Source organism: Nelumbo nucifera, chromosome 4 (assembly GCF_055504915.1).
Source record: "Nelumbo nucifera cultivar China Antique chromosome 4, China Antique-T2T, whole genome shotgun sequence".
NCBI classification, from domain to species: Eukaryota; Viridiplantae; Streptophyta; class Magnoliopsida; order Proteales; family Nelumbonaceae; genus Nelumbo; species Nelumbo nucifera.
In genome coordinates this window covers 12,574,758-12,593,426 of record NC_142652.1, presented here as the reverse complement: position 1 = coordinate 12,593,426, position 18,669 = coordinate 12,574,758, and the positions used below count along the sequence as shown (strand labels likewise).

General features: G+C 42.6%; 1 protein-coding gene across 2 annotated transcripts; it reads left to right on the top strand.

Moving 5' to 3' along the window:
* Nucleotides 1-3,316: 3,316 nt before the first annotated feature.
* LOC104607915 (protein RICE SALT SENSITIVE 3-like) lies at nucleotides 3,317-5,524 on the top strand. 2 transcript variants are annotated; one of them, XM_010273690.3, is made up of 7 exons: nucleotides 3,320-3,542; nucleotides 3,704-3,757; nucleotides 3,887-4,078; nucleotides 4,197-4,302; nucleotides 4,433-4,474; nucleotides 4,582-4,638; nucleotides 4,811-5,524. In XM_010273690.3, the coding sequence occupies exons 1-7, from the start codon at nucleotides 3,406-3,408 to the stop codon at nucleotides 5,354-5,356; spliced, it is 1,134 nt and encodes a 377-aa protein (XP_010271992.1). In that variant the 5' UTR covers nucleotides 3,320-3,405; the 3' UTR covers nucleotides 5,357-5,524. The 2 variants fall into 2 exon arrangements, with proteins under 2 accessions (XP_010271993.1, XP_010271992.1); XM_010273691.3 differs by lacking the exons at nucleotides 4,433-4,474; nucleotides 4,582-4,638 and having other exon boundaries at nucleotides 3,317-3,542.
* Nucleotides 5,525-18,669: the final 13,145 nt, after the last annotated feature.

Here is an 18,669-nt window from a genome sequence, read left to right as displayed (position 1 = left end):
CTCGGGGGGGGGGGGGGGGGGGACTGGAGAGAGAGACCCCATATTGAGAGAGAGAGAGAGAGAGAGTCATATTGCCAAATGTACAGACGGTTCACCTATCTTGGGAAATGGTCAAATACGCCTTTATTACACGTTCCTTTGTTTTCTTCCTTTTAGCTTCCTTGATGGATCTATTTTGATTTTAGCAAAATATTCAATTTAATTGCATTCATTCCCGCCTACACCCTAATAATAATAATTAATGCATTTACCAAAGAGTTGTTCGCGGTGAGTGGTTCATGGCTTCATGCATCCAGGAAGTAAAACTAAAAAGAGGTTGACTTTTACTGTTTTAGGTTTTGAGAGTACAGATGATCGATCTTACCAACCTTTGTTGAAACTTGGGAAATGTGGAGATATTCTTTTTCTTCTCTTCTTTTCTCTTCTCTATGTAATATATATATATATTTGGGGTTGGGGTCATCACTTGAATTGATACCCTACTAAAATAATATTTGTTTAAGAGACGATGGGAAACCATTCAATCCCCCACAAAAGACACTGAATTTTAGGCTCTAAAATGTCGGCAAAACCCTAATATCCGACACTTTTCAATCCAAATCTTTTTAACTGAAGAACGGTGTTTTCTCCATCTTAATCAGCAAAAGCAATCCAACTCTACCTACTACTACATTCTGGGGATCAAACATTCCTCTAAAGTGACTAAACTATTAAAAACAAAGGGCTAGACGTAGGAAGTGAGGGGGAGGATGGAGGTTGGGCGACCATTCAATTCTAATTATTAGGTTTTGTGTTTCATTGTCTATCTTACATCTATATTGTTCCTCATTATTTTTTTTTTCTTTTGTTTCAAGCCATATAAGTCTGATGAATTATATAATATATATTTTATATTAAACTTTGGGATGGATCATGGATGATGAGATAAGCAGAGATTCCACTTTAGTGTAGGAAGAAAAGGATGGGGCGATCTAAACCAGATTCTTCTGTCATCACCCACTTTCCAATTTGATCTCATCTCTTCCATCTTATATTAAATATCTGCAGCTATTAAATAAGAAGAAAGATATAAATAAACCAACATTATATATAGTTTCTTCACTCTCCACCATTATCACCAGCACCACCTCTTCAATAAATCCAAACGTCATGCACTCCAACACTCCCTCTTTTGCTTACATCACTACATCAGACACTGTCATCGCCAGTACTACTATTTTACTCTGCCTACGGGATCGTACATTCATGCATATTATTTGCATTTTTTTACTTAACTAGAAAACTTTTCCCCCTGTATCATACACGTATCACATACCCATTTGAAATCCTCTCTCTCTCTCTCCAGTGGTTCTACCCTTGTTGGCTGCTAGGTAGAAGCCAAAAAGCAAAATTATCAACCTGTCAGAGGCACAGGCCGGATATAATGGTAAATTCAGTTACTGGTTATTTATGTCTATCATAAAAAAGCTAATATTTTTATTTTTTTTTCTCCCATGCGATATTATTTATTTATTTATTTTTTACTTTATAGAATTCTTCATCCTTTCGATCTTTCCTATTGGATGGTCAAAGAGTGAGTGTAATAGTCTGGCAAGCTTTCTTGGTGTCAGGGGAGGAAACGAAAGCCATATATCTCAAGCTTTCTGAAAGCGTCCTTTGGTCATGTAGTTTTTGTGTATATAGAGAGAGAGAGAGGTCTGGCCATTTTTCCAGAATCTGAGAGGGTATCCGCCTCACACAGCTTTCCACTTCCAGCCCTAGCTAGCTTCTCTACTTACTGAGCTATACAAGTAAAAATACAGTCATGAATTGGCTTCTCTCTCTTTCATGTACATTCAAATGTACATCCATCTGTATGACTGTGTATCATACATAAATGAGAAACTATAAGGTTTAGTTTGGAAAGAGTACAAATATAAGTATATACAAAATACAAGGTTTTGCACTTTATATATTTTATATTTATACCCTTTCAAATTGAGTCTATATTATATGATGCGCCCCATTGTTGCTATCTAATTTTCTAATCGACGAGCCAACAGCTGGTAGGCCATACAGCAAAATTATACTGAAATATCCCATCAAATTCCCGATTTTGGGCAGTCAAAAAGGGCCATTTTGCAATTGGGTTACCGCAAACAGAATTATGATGATGAGATAGATGGATAAGATGGTGTTGTGCTGTCCTTAGTCCTTATCCCCCCGGACGTGGATTAATTTGCATTCCTTGTGATCGATGGTTGGTTTGGTGGGAAGAAATGAGGTCAATTATGAGGCCATTAGAATATGATTGATCATAGGTTAATTAGTGCACTATATATAGTGTCCTCCTTGTATAGACGTGCTAATCCATTTGCGTCTTTTTTTTTTTTTTGAAGGTCATTTGCGTCTTAAACCATAAACAAATAGTTAGTATACATAAATGAATCAAACCAAACGATCAAAATGAGATCTTTCCTGAAGGGAGGATGCATAGACATCCCTCATTGTGTCAGGTGCGTCAAGCTAACCTACGCACTGGTGTAAATAAATAAGAACTGAACAAAATGGGAGCTTTTCTGGGAAGATGAGTAGACAATACCTTATTTTGTCAGGTGCGTCAAGGAAAGCTGCGCACTGGTGTGTGTCAAGTTAATAGGGAAAATTTCATTTTAGTACCCTGAACTTTGGGGTAGTGTCAAGTTAGTATCCAAACTTTTAAATGTGTCATTGTAGTATCTAAACTTTTAAAAAGTGTCAAGTTGGTCCTTGTCATTAACCGACTATAAGTTAACTGTTGAAAATGTCAAAACTACCTTTCTACCTTGAGACTTATTCGATTATCTTCAGAGAAAGAGAGAAAAAAATATGAAATATGATAGAGGGAAGTAATAAATGAAAGTAAAGAAATAACTAGAAAGGTAGAAGACAATGAATTCATTAGTATAAAATCTCAAACACCTCAACTGGTGCAGTCTCAAATTAGAAGACAATGAACAATGTCTTCTTTGAAGAATAGTTTAACATTTTGAATAGATAACTAATGATTTTGAAATAGTAACTTGACACTACCACTAAAGTTTAGGGTTCAAAATTGAAATTTTCCTTAATTAATAATCAGGATGACTTATGATAAATGAAAGAAAAGAAAGAGATGAAGGGTTCTGAATGAGAGTTGAAATACGGACCTTTGGGAATCGCGAAGAAAAGGTAGACCTCATCATATCACATTTCTTAAAGTTAAAGCACGATTAAATACTGTTCCAGAGTCACGCATAGATACATACGTATATCTGTGTATATTATACGAGAGAGAGAGAGAGAGATTGGCCTTACAAAAGGAGGGGGATAGAATGTTGGGTTTTTCCTTCCCATAGAGAGAGAAGATTGAGAGAGAAAGTGTCTGAAAGGTTACGTTGATGCCTTATGGAGGAAAATCTCAATCCATTAGCTGTTCCTCATCTTCTTCAACACACCTTGAGGAGCTTATGTATCCATGAAAACTCTCAATGGGTATATGCGGTTTTCTGGAGGATCTTGCCTAGAAACTATCCACCGCCCAAGTGAGCGAAAAAGCAAATCAGACTAAAAATTGATCGAAGAAAATAAATGTTAAATAGATCGTCTAGGGAAAAGGAAAGCCATCCTATTTTATTAGCAGATGAATGATGATGCTCTTCTTTTCTTTAGTTTTCTAATGTCAACTTATGTGTACTTGTAACAGATGGGATGTTCAAGGAGGAGCCTATGATAGGTCTAGAGGAAACAGGAGGAACTGGTATTACTTTTAGTTTCTACAGTACATATGAATACTTTTCCCATAGTCCTTGGATTGGATCATTCATTGTTACTAGCTTATGTAGCTATATTGCGCCTTTTAGCTACTTCTCATGCTTTGTTATGATAGGATATTGGTGTGGGAAGATGGCTTCTGCAATTTTGCTGCTTCAATGGCGGAAAACGATTCCAGCGATTGCCCTGGCTCATCATCATCATCAGCAGCATCAGTTTATGGAAACAACGAATTCTCACACCTCAAAGGCCTGCAACCAGAGCTTTTCTTTAAGATGTCCCATGAAATCTACAATTATGGAGAAGGGTAATTAAGTAAAAGCCACCGTGTTCTGTGGATAGGATTCAATAGCTCTTCAAGCGATGATTATATGTGAGGTGAAAAAATCGGTTGGTTTAATTATTTTTCTTCATTGGGTGGACAGTTTAATTGGAAAAGTGGCTGCAGATCATAGTCATAAATGGATATTCAAAGAACCAAGTGATCAAGAAATCAACTTCTTGTCTGCATGGAATAACCCAGGAGATTCGGTATGTATTTTCTTTTTATCTTTTATCATTTTTGATCCTTCATCCATGTTCGCATGAGTTACAGATTAATTTCAAAATATCTCCCAAAGCCTGATTTTTAACCGACTTATTTATTTTTGGAAAAATTCAGCACCCAAGGACATGGGAAGCTCAGTTCCAGTCTGGTATTAAGGTACTTCATCATATACAATCATCACTCCCTCCTTTTGTCGCTGTATTACAACCTCCCAACAATTGAGAGAAAGTTCTTCCTCTAATGTGGTTTTCAAAATCCTCCAGACCATTGCTTTGATTGCAGTTAAAGAAGGTGTTATTCAATTAGGAGCTCTGCACAAGGTTCTCTCTCTCTCTTTCTAGCACACACACACACACAACTGGGTAGTGTTCATCATCATTATGTGCTGTAAACAAGACTAGTTCTCTGGTTTAAAGTATAAACAACACTATCATATATTTAAGGCCTAACGTTTTTCCCATATTCTTGTTGATTCTGGCTGGTGGCATCAAGGTGATGGAAGACCTGAGCTACGTTGTTTTACTGCGAAAGAAGTTCAGTTATCTGGAAAGCATCCCGGGGGTTCTTTTACCACACCCATCATCTTCGGCATTCCCCTTCAAAGTTGACGGGTGTGCTGCTGCACCTGCAGATGCCTGCTGGCCCTTCCATTCCACGCTAGCTTCTCCAGTAATGACAACGACCACCACCACTACCGAATTCTACAACCAGTTTGGCCAGCCAGTAAAGATTACTCCATCAATGAGCAGCCTTGAAGCGCTTCTCTCGAAGCTCCCATCCGTTGTGCCTACTTCTTCCCCATCCTCATCCACATACTGTGAGTCCCCAACGCAGTATCTATCATCTCAGAGGCCATTGGAGCTGATGGGCACGGAGAAGGTGGCCAAGCAAGAGATAGAGGACGAATATGGATACAAGAAGGAGATGGGTGAGAGTAGCAGTTCCATGACATTTCAGCATCAGGGTTATCATTATTATGATCCGCACCATCATCACCATCTCAATGTAACCAACAGCAGACCTAACAAGGATTTCTAAGCCAGTTTTAAAACTATAAATTAAATAACATTTAGTCATGGATCAATCTCTTGTCTGTAGCTTTCAAGTTTCCAGTATCCTGCTTATATGTCTTCTTAATTATCTCTATTTGTAGTCCAGAACTCTCCTTACTACATAATATAATAAACCGTGCAATTTATGTCTGAAGAGACGAACTCTACTCTCTTAATTATAATCATTATTTTAACTTGGTATAAGTAGTAGTACACTGATAAAAAGATGAAAGAGATTCGGAGGGGGGGGGGGGGGGGGGGGAGGTGTCACATTGTCAGGATAGACAGGTTTAGTTTAGGAACTCAATTTGAAAGAAAACTTAGTCAAATCAGTACATAAATATGGGATGTTGGAGTCTGCGCAAACTCATCAGCTTCGGTGAATTTATGTTCGTGCAACGTTAATATTTTACTTCTAGATCAGAGGTACTGTCTTCTTCAATACTTTGTATTTAGTTCACTAAATTCAGCCCCAAAGCTTACACGATCTTAAAGCTGAAATTGCCCAGTCTCCCCGTATGTTTGGTTTGATAGAAAATAAGAAACAGAAAGTTAGGGGAAAGTTCTTAATTACGAATTTTGTGAAAGTGATTAAGAACTTTCCCTCAACTTTCTGTTTCTCTCTCATATATGTACATTCTATTAAACCAAACACAGCCTAAATGTGCACAAAATCTCAGAAGGCATTAATAGAAGTTTTCCTTCTAGAAAGAATGCCAATAAATAGTGTAAGGTAATGAACATTATATATATATCTGATCAATTATATTAGATGGTACATGCATGGTACTGTACAAATCAATATTGTGGGTTTTTATATAATAAAAAATTAAAAAAGTAGAAGCCTCAAAATCCTCCTCATCAATGCAATCAGGGCAGATCTTTCAACAGTCTTGGACGTTTATCCAGAGCTACAAGGCCCATTTCGTTGGAAAGCTGGGATACTGATGATGGAGTCTAACGGAAAGCTGCTTCTTCCTTCCCGAAGTAAGTACTACACTTCTATAAATTTGATGAATGAATGGTATGACTTAGACTTACCTCTCTATAGCTAGCGTGACTACTCTACTCTTATTACCTGTAACAACAGGAGGATGTGAGACAAAAAGGCTCTGCAATAATACATCCCTTGACAAACAGTCAACAGTGACATTCCTGTGGAAGGACCTCGTTATTAAACAGTGCACATGAGCTCTTAAAGAAAAGTATTGGACACCGTGGCAAAGCAGTACTGTACCATCTATATCATTTTGCAGTTGTTATGTAACATGTAGTCTGAGTGATGCTCTCAACCTCTGGATGGTAATAGTCACTGTTTGTACTAGCTAGGGCAGTACCATATACATCCGCCAGCCCACCACTATGTTAACATATGCCTGTGTTTGCATTCTGAAAGATTTTTAGCTAGTCTATGAAGAAAACCAGGGTTTTTGCAGACTACAGTTGCACTCGTTGCTTTTGGGAGACGTTTGAAGAGAAAACTGAAAACCAGGGTTTTTCCAGACCCCAAACCACATATTCTTTTCAACTATTTTTACCAGCTGAGTTCCTACCATACTGCAGAGACTCCCCATCTGATGAAAAGCTAGTTGTCTGACAATTGAGGTCAGGAAGTGCATAAGCATCACAGTTTGTCAAGTGGACCCAAACAGTGGATTCACTGACAGATCCATGCAACAATCCATTTCCACCAAGAAGGTATCTATGCATTGAGAGATTACTTCTTTGAGCATCGTGTTGGTGGCAGTATCTTAAAATATTAATTGATGGATGTCTAACTAATAGCCAACAGATTAAACTGCAGGAGTAGGCAATCATGATCTAATAAACCAGAATTTCTGAAAGGCTGAGAGAATATGAGGTAAAACTTGTCCATTTTAATTTTGATTCCTCCTCACCCGCAACCACTATGTAGTTGTACTGCACCAACTGATCTTCTCATACTAGCAGAAAGGACAATTAAAATAAGTTGCAGCATCAATGCAAAGATGAAAAAAAATATATTAAATTAACAATAAAGCTATTTTGGCAGTGTCAGACAGGGTTTTCTACTGGTATTAAAAGCAGAACTGTAAACTGCAAAACCACCATAAGTAAAAGCATGTGAAGACGGTATGTAAAACAATATAGAAGACAATGGAGTGGTCTACTTTTGATAAAATACACAAGGTTCATTTCTAGCCCCTATATCGCAATCATCAATAGTTGCAGTTAAAGACGATATATTATTAGGTTTTGTCCTGAAGGAACTTTGGAGCATTGATGGGCTTTATTAATGGTATATGATGCATGATCGATCAAACCCAATATCTTCTTTGCTTTGACGGCTAGACTGAAGGTGCCATTGCTTGGTTCAAGGGTAAAATCTTCGGCTGAAAACTGTAAGATTGCAGGATTGAGTCTGAGACCAAACCACTTTGTGCCACAAGAAAAAAAAAAAAAAAAAAAAAAAACAAAGGGAAGAAAAAGCTGAACATCAGGTGTGTATCCAGTCTACCTCTGCCAAGACCTCGGATAGCCAGGACCATTATTGAGTAATGGCCATTATATTTTAACTGAAGAAAAGCAGGTGAAGGGTTGCAACCCATATACAAAATTGTAAATGTTTCTAAGAGAGTTAAACACTTCCATGTTTGGCATGTCTGATGTCTATTTACCACTAGAGAGAAAGGTCCAAATAATGACACGGTCCTTCAGATTAAATACATATATATGTTGTTGCTGACAAAAAGTAGCCTCTCCTGCATCTTTTGCCCTTCGACCAAGCATTGGTTATTCAAAGAGTGGCACTGTTTCCCTTAGAAAGCTCTATTATCCAAAGATTGATGTTGATACAGTCATTGAGACTGGGTGGGAAAGCCCTTAAGCTAGTTCCTGTCCACTATCATCAATGTACCTCTGCCAAGACCTTGGGTAGCCAGGGCGATCAATTGGTAATGGCCATTATAGATAAACCGAAGAAAAGCATATGAAGGGTTGCAACCTGAACCGGTATATGAAAATTGCAAATATCTCTAAGATAGTTAGGCAACTCTAATTCCAAATTTCCAACCATGTTAGCCATATCTATTTACCACCAAGGATCAAAATTTCGATAATATGATATGCTGCCCTGTATCAGGTGTATCGTATCAGCAAGGCCTGGTACTCTAAATAAAGGGATTTTGGGGTTTTGTCCAGTTTAAAGAGGTAGGCAGGCCTAAGAGTGACCCCCTGTCCAATTTTGAAAAGAAAAAGTTATGTGCTATTGAAACACCTGATATGCAAGTTCATGCATGTTGGGTGTATCAATCTTTTGAACCTTGTTTACCACTAGAGAGAAAGGTCCAAATAATGAGATGGCATGATTCTTCAGACTAAACAGTGACAGAGAGTTTCTAAAATCAAACTGTTGGGGCTTTTAATCTGAAAACAGTATTGTCAATGAGGTCAGACTGATCGTTTTGGCTTCCCCAGGCAATGCAATGCTGCTGGCTAGTCAATTGTAAAGCAAAGAAGGGATAGATGCACCATATCATTATGCATTGTGATGCTACAATAAATAGAACTAGCATTTTAGACATATGATTCAAGAAATAAATAACTAAAGCCAAATAATTATAATAAAACCAGGGTTAACATTTAAGAAGGCATACATATTGCATTTAACAAGATAATAAGTTCAACAAGAAGAAGAAAAGATGCATGAGTAAATACCAAATAGTTGAACAGATGATTTTGAGGATGACTCAAAAAGGAAACATCATCATCTAAGCCTTGTCCTAATTATATAGGTCCGGCTACATGAATCCTGTTTCGCCATTTCACTCTATTCAGTGACTAAAAGGGCTACATAATTCAGTTAAGACTCAAGTGATTCTACATGCCTGTAACACATATGTTTGAGATTTCTAGCACAAAGGGCAAAATGTTGGTTAACATGGGCTAAGTCTGAAGGGCCATTTTCCTTTATAATTTCCAATAGCATAGCCAATATACACCCAAAAAGTGTGTAGGACGACCCCATGTATCACAACAGGCCTCACCCTCTTAATATCATCTTCTGCCAAGTATGACAAAGTTAAAACAAGAAAAAAAACGGTAGTTACCACAGGCCTTCATCAGTTAATAACCAAATATTATTTCTGTAAGAAAAAAAGTTGAAGAAAAAAATTAAATTTGCTTTTAGTGTTATCTACCTTTCTTTGGTCCATAAAATGCACCATCTCCTTCATTTAACTAAACAAGCATCTCTAGAAAAGTGAAAAAGAGAAGGAAAATTTTTCAAACTTTCAAAATGCATAGTAATACCCATTCCAGAATCATGTCCTCCCAATCATCACTAGCATTTTGTTTTAATATGGGAAAATATGATACTTAAACCATGTATGGTTTTCAATTTTATCCAAAGCAGACAGGTAGGCTAGACAACAGATCCAGCAAAATAAATCTGGATTAACCAGGAATCATGAATGGACCCAAAAGGGGTCCATGTTTTTCCTACTCTAAAACTATTCACAGAACAACTTTTAGCTTGGAAGCTACTGGCAGTTGGCAAAATGAAGCCTCCCAATGGAAACTTTTTAAGTTAAAAAGTGAGGGAGTAAAATAGCCAATCCAGAAGGTTCATCATCTGATGGGTAGTCTGGATTGGTTATATAATTATCCCACATGTAGAGGTAGCACTGGATACATGGTTACCTGATATACCCTTTCCTGATTAATGGGGTCAACTTGTAAGCAAAACCAGTTTATCTTAAATGTGGTGAATCCAGGGGTGTACTGAAAGATCATACTATACTTGTACCCTTTTTTGTAGGGCTGTAACATATATGGTTTTTTGACAGAGGGGAATTCTCTCTTCATAACATAAATCCTCACTTTGTGCAAGAAATGCCAAAGGTTAGGACTGTATCCAGTCTACCCCACCCAAGATCCAAGGTAGTTGGGACCAACATTGGGTAATGGCCTTTTTTATGTAAATGAAAGCTTTCATTTAGTCGAAAGATATGGTGAAAATAAACAAAAAAGACTTTTATTTCAAGTAAAGAAAATGGGCAAAGCTTACAAGAGGAAATAATAACAATTTAGATTTGTACTTCCATTTACAAAAGATCGAAATATAAATTTAATTACTAAGGTGCCTTGGTACCAGATAAGTTGCTTTCTTAAAGAAACTAATATATGAGTATTCCACTAATTGGAGGTATTTTTAAAATTATAATCCTTAATATAAATATTAATAATTAGGTCTACAGACCTAACTATTTTTCCCCTTGAAAATTTTCATTTTTTCTTCTCTTATTAATTAACAATAGAGTATTCCTAATTACTGACAGAGCACTATTGGAGGGATTACACCAATATTTTCCCTGATCAGTACAATCAAGGAGACCTGCTGACATCATAGTTGTACAGATAACATCAGGGCACATGGTCATCCTCTCTCAAGTGAGTTGGATTGTTGAAAATCATAAATGTCATTAGAAACAGGACATGCTTTATAGGTTTCTGGATGTTGTTCTTAAGTTTTTTTAGTCTATAGAAGATCTTTTTTTTTTGGTTTACAGAGAAAGATTCAGAAAATCAGTATTGGAGTGCACTGCAAGATCCATTCTCGCATGAAGCTTTTTCACTCCAGCAGATATTTTCTTAGTGAACAGAACTGGTTTCAAGAGTTGATGGAAATCTGGTGGAGTTTTGAGGACTGCATAATGTTTTTCGTTCTTTGTATCTGCTACTCCTCCTTGTTGAAGTATTTCATTTCTCTGTTAGTTTAAGAAAGTTCTCACTGTATATGTATGTTGGAGATTGTTGCATGAAATTTCAGTATACTTGAAGATATTCCATTCAGACTCATGAACCGGCAGCTTCTGATGTCAGTAATCTGATCCTTGGTCCTCCAGAGTGAACAACTTGTTCATTTAAGTTCTTATATCTACCAACCATATAGATGATTAACTTACTAGAGGAAATCTAAAGAAGTGCTCTGTACAATTTGGGTGCCAAATGGAACCCTTTATTGATTTGATAATTTATTAGTTCAATATTCATTGAATACTAGGCGCGATGATTTTTTCTAGGTGCCTCCTTGACAGATTAGTCATGCATTTTGTATATTTATGTTCATAACGTGTATTTTCCTTCTGGCCCTCCTACTTTTGATGCATTACCAGACTTTTATCTATTTTTATAAACTTAAATGGATCTTCATATTCACTCTTCTTAAGGAAAGTTTCTCTACTAGCAATAGAATAACATGTCAGTCTAGCTTACCTCTTTCTTCTCTCTTCGACTTGATGTCAGATGGACATTTTCTTTTATGGGATACACTGTAAGAAAGTAGAAGGTGGTTCATGAGTCCACAGATAAAAATGATATACACTGCAATAAATGGGTTAAATTAACTAATAATATGCTACTCAAACCTAAGACCAATGTTAAAAGTGTTTGAGGTGTACCCCTGGAGGTGTACCTCTAGGTGAGGTGCACTCAAAACACCCTGAGGCATATGCCGGAGGTGTGGATGCCTCGTGCATGAAGCATGCACCTCTGGTATGCCTCATGTGCTTCATGAACGCCTCAAGAAAGAAAAGAAAAGAAGGAAATCCTCCTCCTCTACTTTTGGATGCTTATGCCTCCTTACACTCAAGAGGCTTATGCCTCTTGCATTCTGAACTATGCTTCATGCCTCAAGGTAGTGGAATGCCTTGTGTCACACCTCTGCATTTTAAAACTTTGCTTGAGAGTTGAGACAGGATATAGTGAACTAGTGATTCAAATGGATCTTAATATATAAATGTACCAACCATCGGCATAAGTGCATATTGACTTTTTTCCTTCTAAAAAATTGAGGACCAAAGCTTTACAGTTGGAGGTTCTTCTATTTTAGAGTTGTTACATGGTTTCTCTCCAAAGTTTTTCAGCATGTTTCCGTTTTTATAGACTAGACCGATGCCATTTGTGTTGTTAAAAAAAAAAAAGATTAAGGTTGTTTGTTGATAATCACAGTTCATATCAAACAAAAAATTATAGTTGAACTTTTTTTGAGGCAAATGAAATATTTGTTGAATCAAATCTGATGAAGGAAGATTTGGCCCGACCTCGCAATCACTCCACGTGGCAAAAACGAATAGCTCGGCACTTAAAACAGTGTACCCAGGGCGCAAGCACCAAAGGGAAGAAACCAGCAGTCCGAACTTCCTTCGAGGAGTCCGAACTCCCTTCGAGGAGCCCGAACTCCCTACGAGGAGCCCGACCGCCCTACTAAGAGCTCGAACTCCCTACGAGGAGCCCGAACTCTCCCTTAGGCCCCGAGCCACACAAAGCAGTGACCCGAACTGGCCCGCCTCATGGCAGTTCGGGACACTCCCCTATCCGAACTCAAGACTTCACCTCGCACACCACTCCAGCACTTCGCCTCCAGGACGCCGAAATAGACAAACCACACCGTACCTGACACCGAAGGAGTCCGTATCCATGGGCGGCGCACCTGACTGACTCGGGATCTGACGCTTGACAGCCGCACTTCAACGGCCACCTGCCACCGCCATCTCCAGTTACAGAGACGGCTCCGACAAAAAGAGCAGCGGCGGTTCTGCCCCAGCAGAGGTGATGACACCCGAATTGGCAGAAGCACGGAAGTGAGTGCGCGAGGTGATTATAAAAGGCTCTCTACCCCCCAAGAACAAGGTATGCAAACTTTGCGCTACCTGGTTTTATCTTGCCTTTGAAGGATTCTAACTTGAGCTTCGGAGCCTTTACACCGGGTTCCCCCCGGAGCTTCCTCATCTTCTCCGTTTCAGGTTCCCTGCAATTCAGTTCAGAGGCAAGGTCGTTAACAGCTAAGACCGGCCGGATTGCGCACCATCAATTGGCGCCGTCTGTGGGAAACGCTTCAAAAAGCCTCCCTCCAAACTCTCATAACCTCTTTTCTTCAAAAAACCCAACATTCATGGCTTCTTCCAGCAATGCCAGACGTGGCACGGAGACAAACACCACCGGGGAACAACTTCAAGTCCCCGTGGTGTGCGTCGGACAGTTCACCATCCCCCTTTCGGTGGATGGGATCCCCAGCTTGAATGCGCCACAAGCAGTGACACCCGTAAACCTTCCTGCCATGAGCATCCCCTTTCCTCCCCCTATTGAGACAACCTTTACTGAACCAACTGCCGTCCCCCTGGCAGCCAGCCAAAACCGGTTGAACGATCTGATGTAGTGCATGCGGGCAATGCAAGCCCAAATGCAACAGTTCCAGCAACACTAGCTTCATCAGCACCAAGTACTGCACAACATCTCCCAGTATCACTATCAACAGCAGTTCCCCCAACTGCCGCTGAACCAACCACTACTTCCACCTCGGCACCCTGCTCCGAGGCCGGTTAAGGCCTCCCCACAGGACGGACGCCCCCACCAGGGAAAGGCCTCCCGGTCCTAGAACCCCCCTAACAGCCAGGCCTCGTCCCCAGGCCGAAGAGAGAGAAAAATCATCCCCGCCTCGCAGCTCGCAGGCGGGTCAGGAACCTCGCCCGCAAGGTCGGCACCTCGGCGCTCCAGGCCCGAGTTCCCTCTCACGGAAAACCGATTCGGCGCCCTGGCAGCAGACTACCAGCATTCCAGGCCCATCGAGCTCGACAACACAGAGGCCAGCAGCGCCAGTACTAGGCCCACTCAACAACGAAGGCGCCGGCAAAGTCTCCAAACTACCACCCGTGTCCTGCCAGAGCTCAGAGGCAAGGAAGAGACGAGCTCGGACGAGGTAGGAGCTGCCCCGATTCTCTCAGTTCCTTCTCCCCTCGCATCAGAACTCCTGGCGGTCCCCTTGCCCAGAGATTTCAAGCTCCCACCTTTGGACAAGTATGATGGGTCCTTCGGCCCCAACGACCACGTTGACGCTTTTCAGTCCCAAATGCACATCGCCAGGGCCAGTGAATCGTGCATGTGCGTGGCCTTCACCACCACCTTTAGGGGGGTAGCCCGCATTTGGTACAGGAACCTGGCCCCCGGGTCGATAAAATGCTAGGCTCAGTTCGTGCAGGTCTTCACCGCACACTTTGTCACCAGCAAGCGGTGCCCCAGAACAAAGGAAAGCATATTCAGAGTAGTCCAGAGGGAAGGAGAATCCATCTGGGGCTACATCAAGCGGTTCAATGAAGCATGCTTACAGATACTGCGGTTAGACCCCGCGGTGCAGCTCGCGGCGGCCAAGAGAGGAGTAACGCACAAAGAGTTCAAATGGCACATGGTAGCTAACTAGCCCGCAACCGTGGCCGAATTCCTCAAGCTCGCGGATAAGTTCATGAGAACAGAGGAAGAAATCAACCAACGAACCGAAAGCGGGAACGAGAAAAGAAAGAGGGAAGGCGAGCCCTCCAACCCAGTCGACAGGAAAAACCCGGCCTGAGAGCCAAAGCCAAACCAATCGTTCCGAGCTCCCCTAGCAGTTCGGACGGATTACACGCCGTTAAACACGAGGCGGACCGAGATCTTAATGATGATCAAGGACGCCCCATACGTAAAGTGGCCACCTCGCCTAAAGGGAAATCCGAGCGAGAGAAATAAAAATTTGTATTGTAGTTTCCATAGAGACCACGGTCATAGTACCGAACAGTGTAATAATCTCTGGGACGAGATAGAGGGACTCATCCGTCGCGGATACTTAAGAAATTTTGTACAGCATGACAATAATAACAATAAGGCATGTTGGCAAGGGGAGCACGGAAAGGATGCCCCCAAATCTAGCAGCAGACCAGCCGAACCGTTTTAGCGACAGCCTTCGGAAGAGTGGCCAGTTCGGGGAACCATCCATGTAATTGTGGGAGGTTCGGTGGTAGCAGGGTGTACCTCGGCAGCAGCCCAGACGTCAGTTCGCGAAGCGACCCTCGAGGAACAGAACCCCCCAAAAAGACCAAAGACTGAAGAACCGATCTTCTTCACAGAAGACGATGCGCGAGGGGTCCACTACCCCCACGATGACGCGCTTGTCATTAAACTAAGGATCAGCGACTTCGAGGTCAGACGCGTAATCGTAGATTCGGGCAGCTCAGCGGACATCCTCTTCAAGTCAGCATTTGACCAGCTACAGTTACAGAGGAGCGAGCTGAAGCCCGCGAACACTCTTCTGGTGGGTTTCAGCGGAGAGGAAGTCAGGCCCCTCGGAAAAATAACAGTACCTGTGGAAGTCGGCACATGGCCTTGTGCGGTCAGACTTAACCATGATTTCCTGGTGGTCGTGACCCCCTCCCCATACAATGCCATAATAGGGCGGCCAATCACGCATATCCTACGGGCAGTGGTCTCCACCTACTATTTGGCAATGAAGTTCCCTACAGACTTTGGTGTGGGGGTAGCGCGGGGCGACCAGCTCAAGTCCCGCAAGTGTTATATTGCCGCCCTGAAGGGAAAAACCAAGGTGGCCGACGATCTTGAACTGGCGTGGTATTGAGGCCAACCTGGACAAGATAAAAGCCATCCTAGATATGAGACCACCCCGGAAAGTAAAAGAAGTTCAGAGGCTAAACGGCCACGTAGCTGCTCTAAGCCGCTTCATGTCCAAATCAGCAGACCGCTGCCTGCCATTCTTCAAAGCAATCAAAGGCAAAGGGTTTGAATGGACCCAGGGCTGCCAGCTCGTGTTTGACGAGCTAAAAAGTTACCTCGCTAGTGTGCCAACCTTAGCCTGGCCCGAGGAGGGCGAGGTCTTAGGACTGTACCTCTCGGCAAGCGACGAGGTGGTCAGTTCAGTACTAATAAAAGAAGCAGACCGGGTCCAGCGACCCATCTATTATGTTAGTAAAATTTTGCAAGGAGCAGAGACAAGGTACCCGCAGATAGAAAAGCTAGCATACGCACTGGTGATAGCAGCTCGGAAACTTCGCCCGTACTTCCAGGCTCACACCGTCATCGTCCTGACTGACAAACCTCTGAGGCAAGTTTTACTCAAGCCTGAGGTTTCCGGTCGACTGACGAAATGGGCCATCGAACTCAGTGAGTACGACCTCCAGTACAAGCCAAGAATTGCTATTAAGGTCCAAGCCTTAGCAGATTTTATCGCCGAGTGCACGTTTAGCCTCGAAGCCCCTGAGCCGGTCGAGCCTGAGATCCCCAGTTTGGGCAAGCTCGGAGCTCCCAAGCCAATAGAGTCCGAACCCCGTGAAGTAGTAGCCAGTGTAGCATCTCTCCTAGTTAGGCCAAATGCAAACTGGGATGAGGAGCCCTGGATCCTTCACGTAGATGGCTCCTCGAACCAGCAGGGTAGCGGGGTTGGAATAGTGCTACGCGGCCTGAGCGGAACGAAATTGGAATACGCACTACGCTTTGAGTTCGCGGCATCCAACAAGGAGGCAGAGTACGAGGCACTGATAGCCGGGCTGAACCTAGTGCACAAGGTCGGAGCAAAGCACGTAGTCATCTGCAGTGACTCCCAGCTCGTGGAAGTTACAGGCGAGTACGAAGCACGCGAGCTCACTATGATTGCATACTTGGCAAAAGTAAAGGTGGCCCTGCTCAACTTCTAGTCACACTTCATCAAGCAAATCCCCAGGTCAGAGAACACTGAGGCCGACGCCCTATCCCGGTTAGCCAGCACGAGTCACAACGCCATGAGAACCGTGTACGTAGAGGACATACCTCGGCCTAGCATTCTCGATGGGGCAAAGAGGTCGCTCCCGTTCTTGAAGCAGAGCCGAGCTAGATCGACCCATTCGCGAGCTTCCTGCTAAATGGAACCCTCCCTGCAGACCGCAATGCAGCCAAGAGTGTGCAGCGCTAGGCAACCAAATACGTCATAATAGATGAACGGTTGTACCGACGATCCTACATGCTCCCCTACCTGCGTTGCTTGCGACCTGCTGAAGCCGAGCTCGTACTCCATGACACTCATGAAGGTCTGTGCGGCGGACACCTGGGGGGTAGAGCCCTCGCTCAAAAAGCACTTCGACAATGATACTACTGGCCAACGATGAAGGCAGAAGCCGTCGAGCTCGTCAGAAAATGCGACAAGTGTCAGAAGCATGCCAATATCCACCATCAGCCTGCTGCCGACCTCAAGTACCTCACCAGTTCATGGCCCTTTGCACAATGGGGCATCGACCTTCTGGGGCCATTCTCGCTAGCAACAGGTGGGAGAAAGTTCCTAGTGGTGGCAGTAGATTACTTCACAAAGTGGATAGAAGCTAAACCTCTGGCAACAGTTACAGCCCGAAACATACAGAATCTTCTTTTGGAAGAACATAGTATGTCGCTTTGGGCTACCTCGGGTACTGATCTCCGACAACGGCAAACAGTTCAAGGATATCAAGTTCCAAGAATGGTGCCAAAATATGGGAATTTGTCAGAACTTCACGTCGGTCACACACCCGTAGGCAAATGGTCAGACAGAAGTTACGAACAGAGCCATCCTCCGCGGATTGAAAGCACGACTAGACCGAGCTAAAGGGTTGTGGGCGGACGAGCTACCAAGTGTCCTGTGGGCTCACCGAACCACGAAAAAAACCGCTACGGGAGAGACCCCCTTTAACCTCACCTACGACACCGAAGCAGTAATCCCGACGGAAATCGAAATTCCCACACTGCGACTAGAAGCATACGACGACCAGACAAACGGGGACGAGTTACGCACCAACCTCGACCTACTGGATGAGGTAAGAGACCTCGCGCTCATCCGAACAGCGACCTACCAGCAAAAAGTATCTCGGTACTATAACGCCAGAGTAAAGAAGAGGTGCTTCCGCGTCGGCGACCTGGTTCTCCGTAAGATCATGGTACCTGAACCCGGCATGGGCAAAACTCGGACCAAATTGGGAAAGGCCCTACAGAGTAAAGAAAGCACTCGGGGGGGGGGGTCATACGAGCTTGAAACCTTAGAGGGTAAGCAAGTACCCCGAGCATGGAACATCATCAACCTAAGGCGATACTACCTATAGACCGCCAAGCAAAGTGGATAAAATCACCACCAAAACAGGCTGCACGAGTGCGGTAGCCCGGGCAGAAAACAGATCGGATGTATGATTAGTTCGGCAAATATGCTCAGTTCGGGAGAAAGAACAAACAACACTTAACCAAAAGAGTCATTCCATTACAAGCCCGAAGCTACTTCTTCCTTATCAGAAGACACTTCAATAATACTCGAAGGCCCCGCCTCACCCTCGGAGTCTGGCTCACCATCAGCAGCATTGGCCATCTCCTGAGTTATGCGCGAAGTGGATATGGCACTAATATCGAGCTCGGGGTACGTATTCCGGATCATCCACCGGCTTATTTTAAAACCCCTCCTGTATGAATCCACCATCAGATCATCAAAGCCCGACGAAGCAATTTACT

Excerpts from the sequence above, each read along its gene's own strand:
- LOC104607915 (XM_010273690.3), top strand. The coding sequence starts at position 3,406 with ATGGAGGAAAATCTCAATCCATTAGCTGTTCCTCATCTTCTTCAACAC. Across the intron at positions 3,543-3,703 it reads AGAAACTATCCACCGCCCAA|ATGGGATGTTCAAGGAGGAG; the intron begins GTGAGCGAAAAA and ends TACTTGTAACAG. Across the intron at positions 3,758-3,886 it reads AGAGGAAACAGGAGGAACTG|GATATTGGTGTGGGAAGATG; the intron begins GTATTACTTTTA and ends TTGTTATGATAG.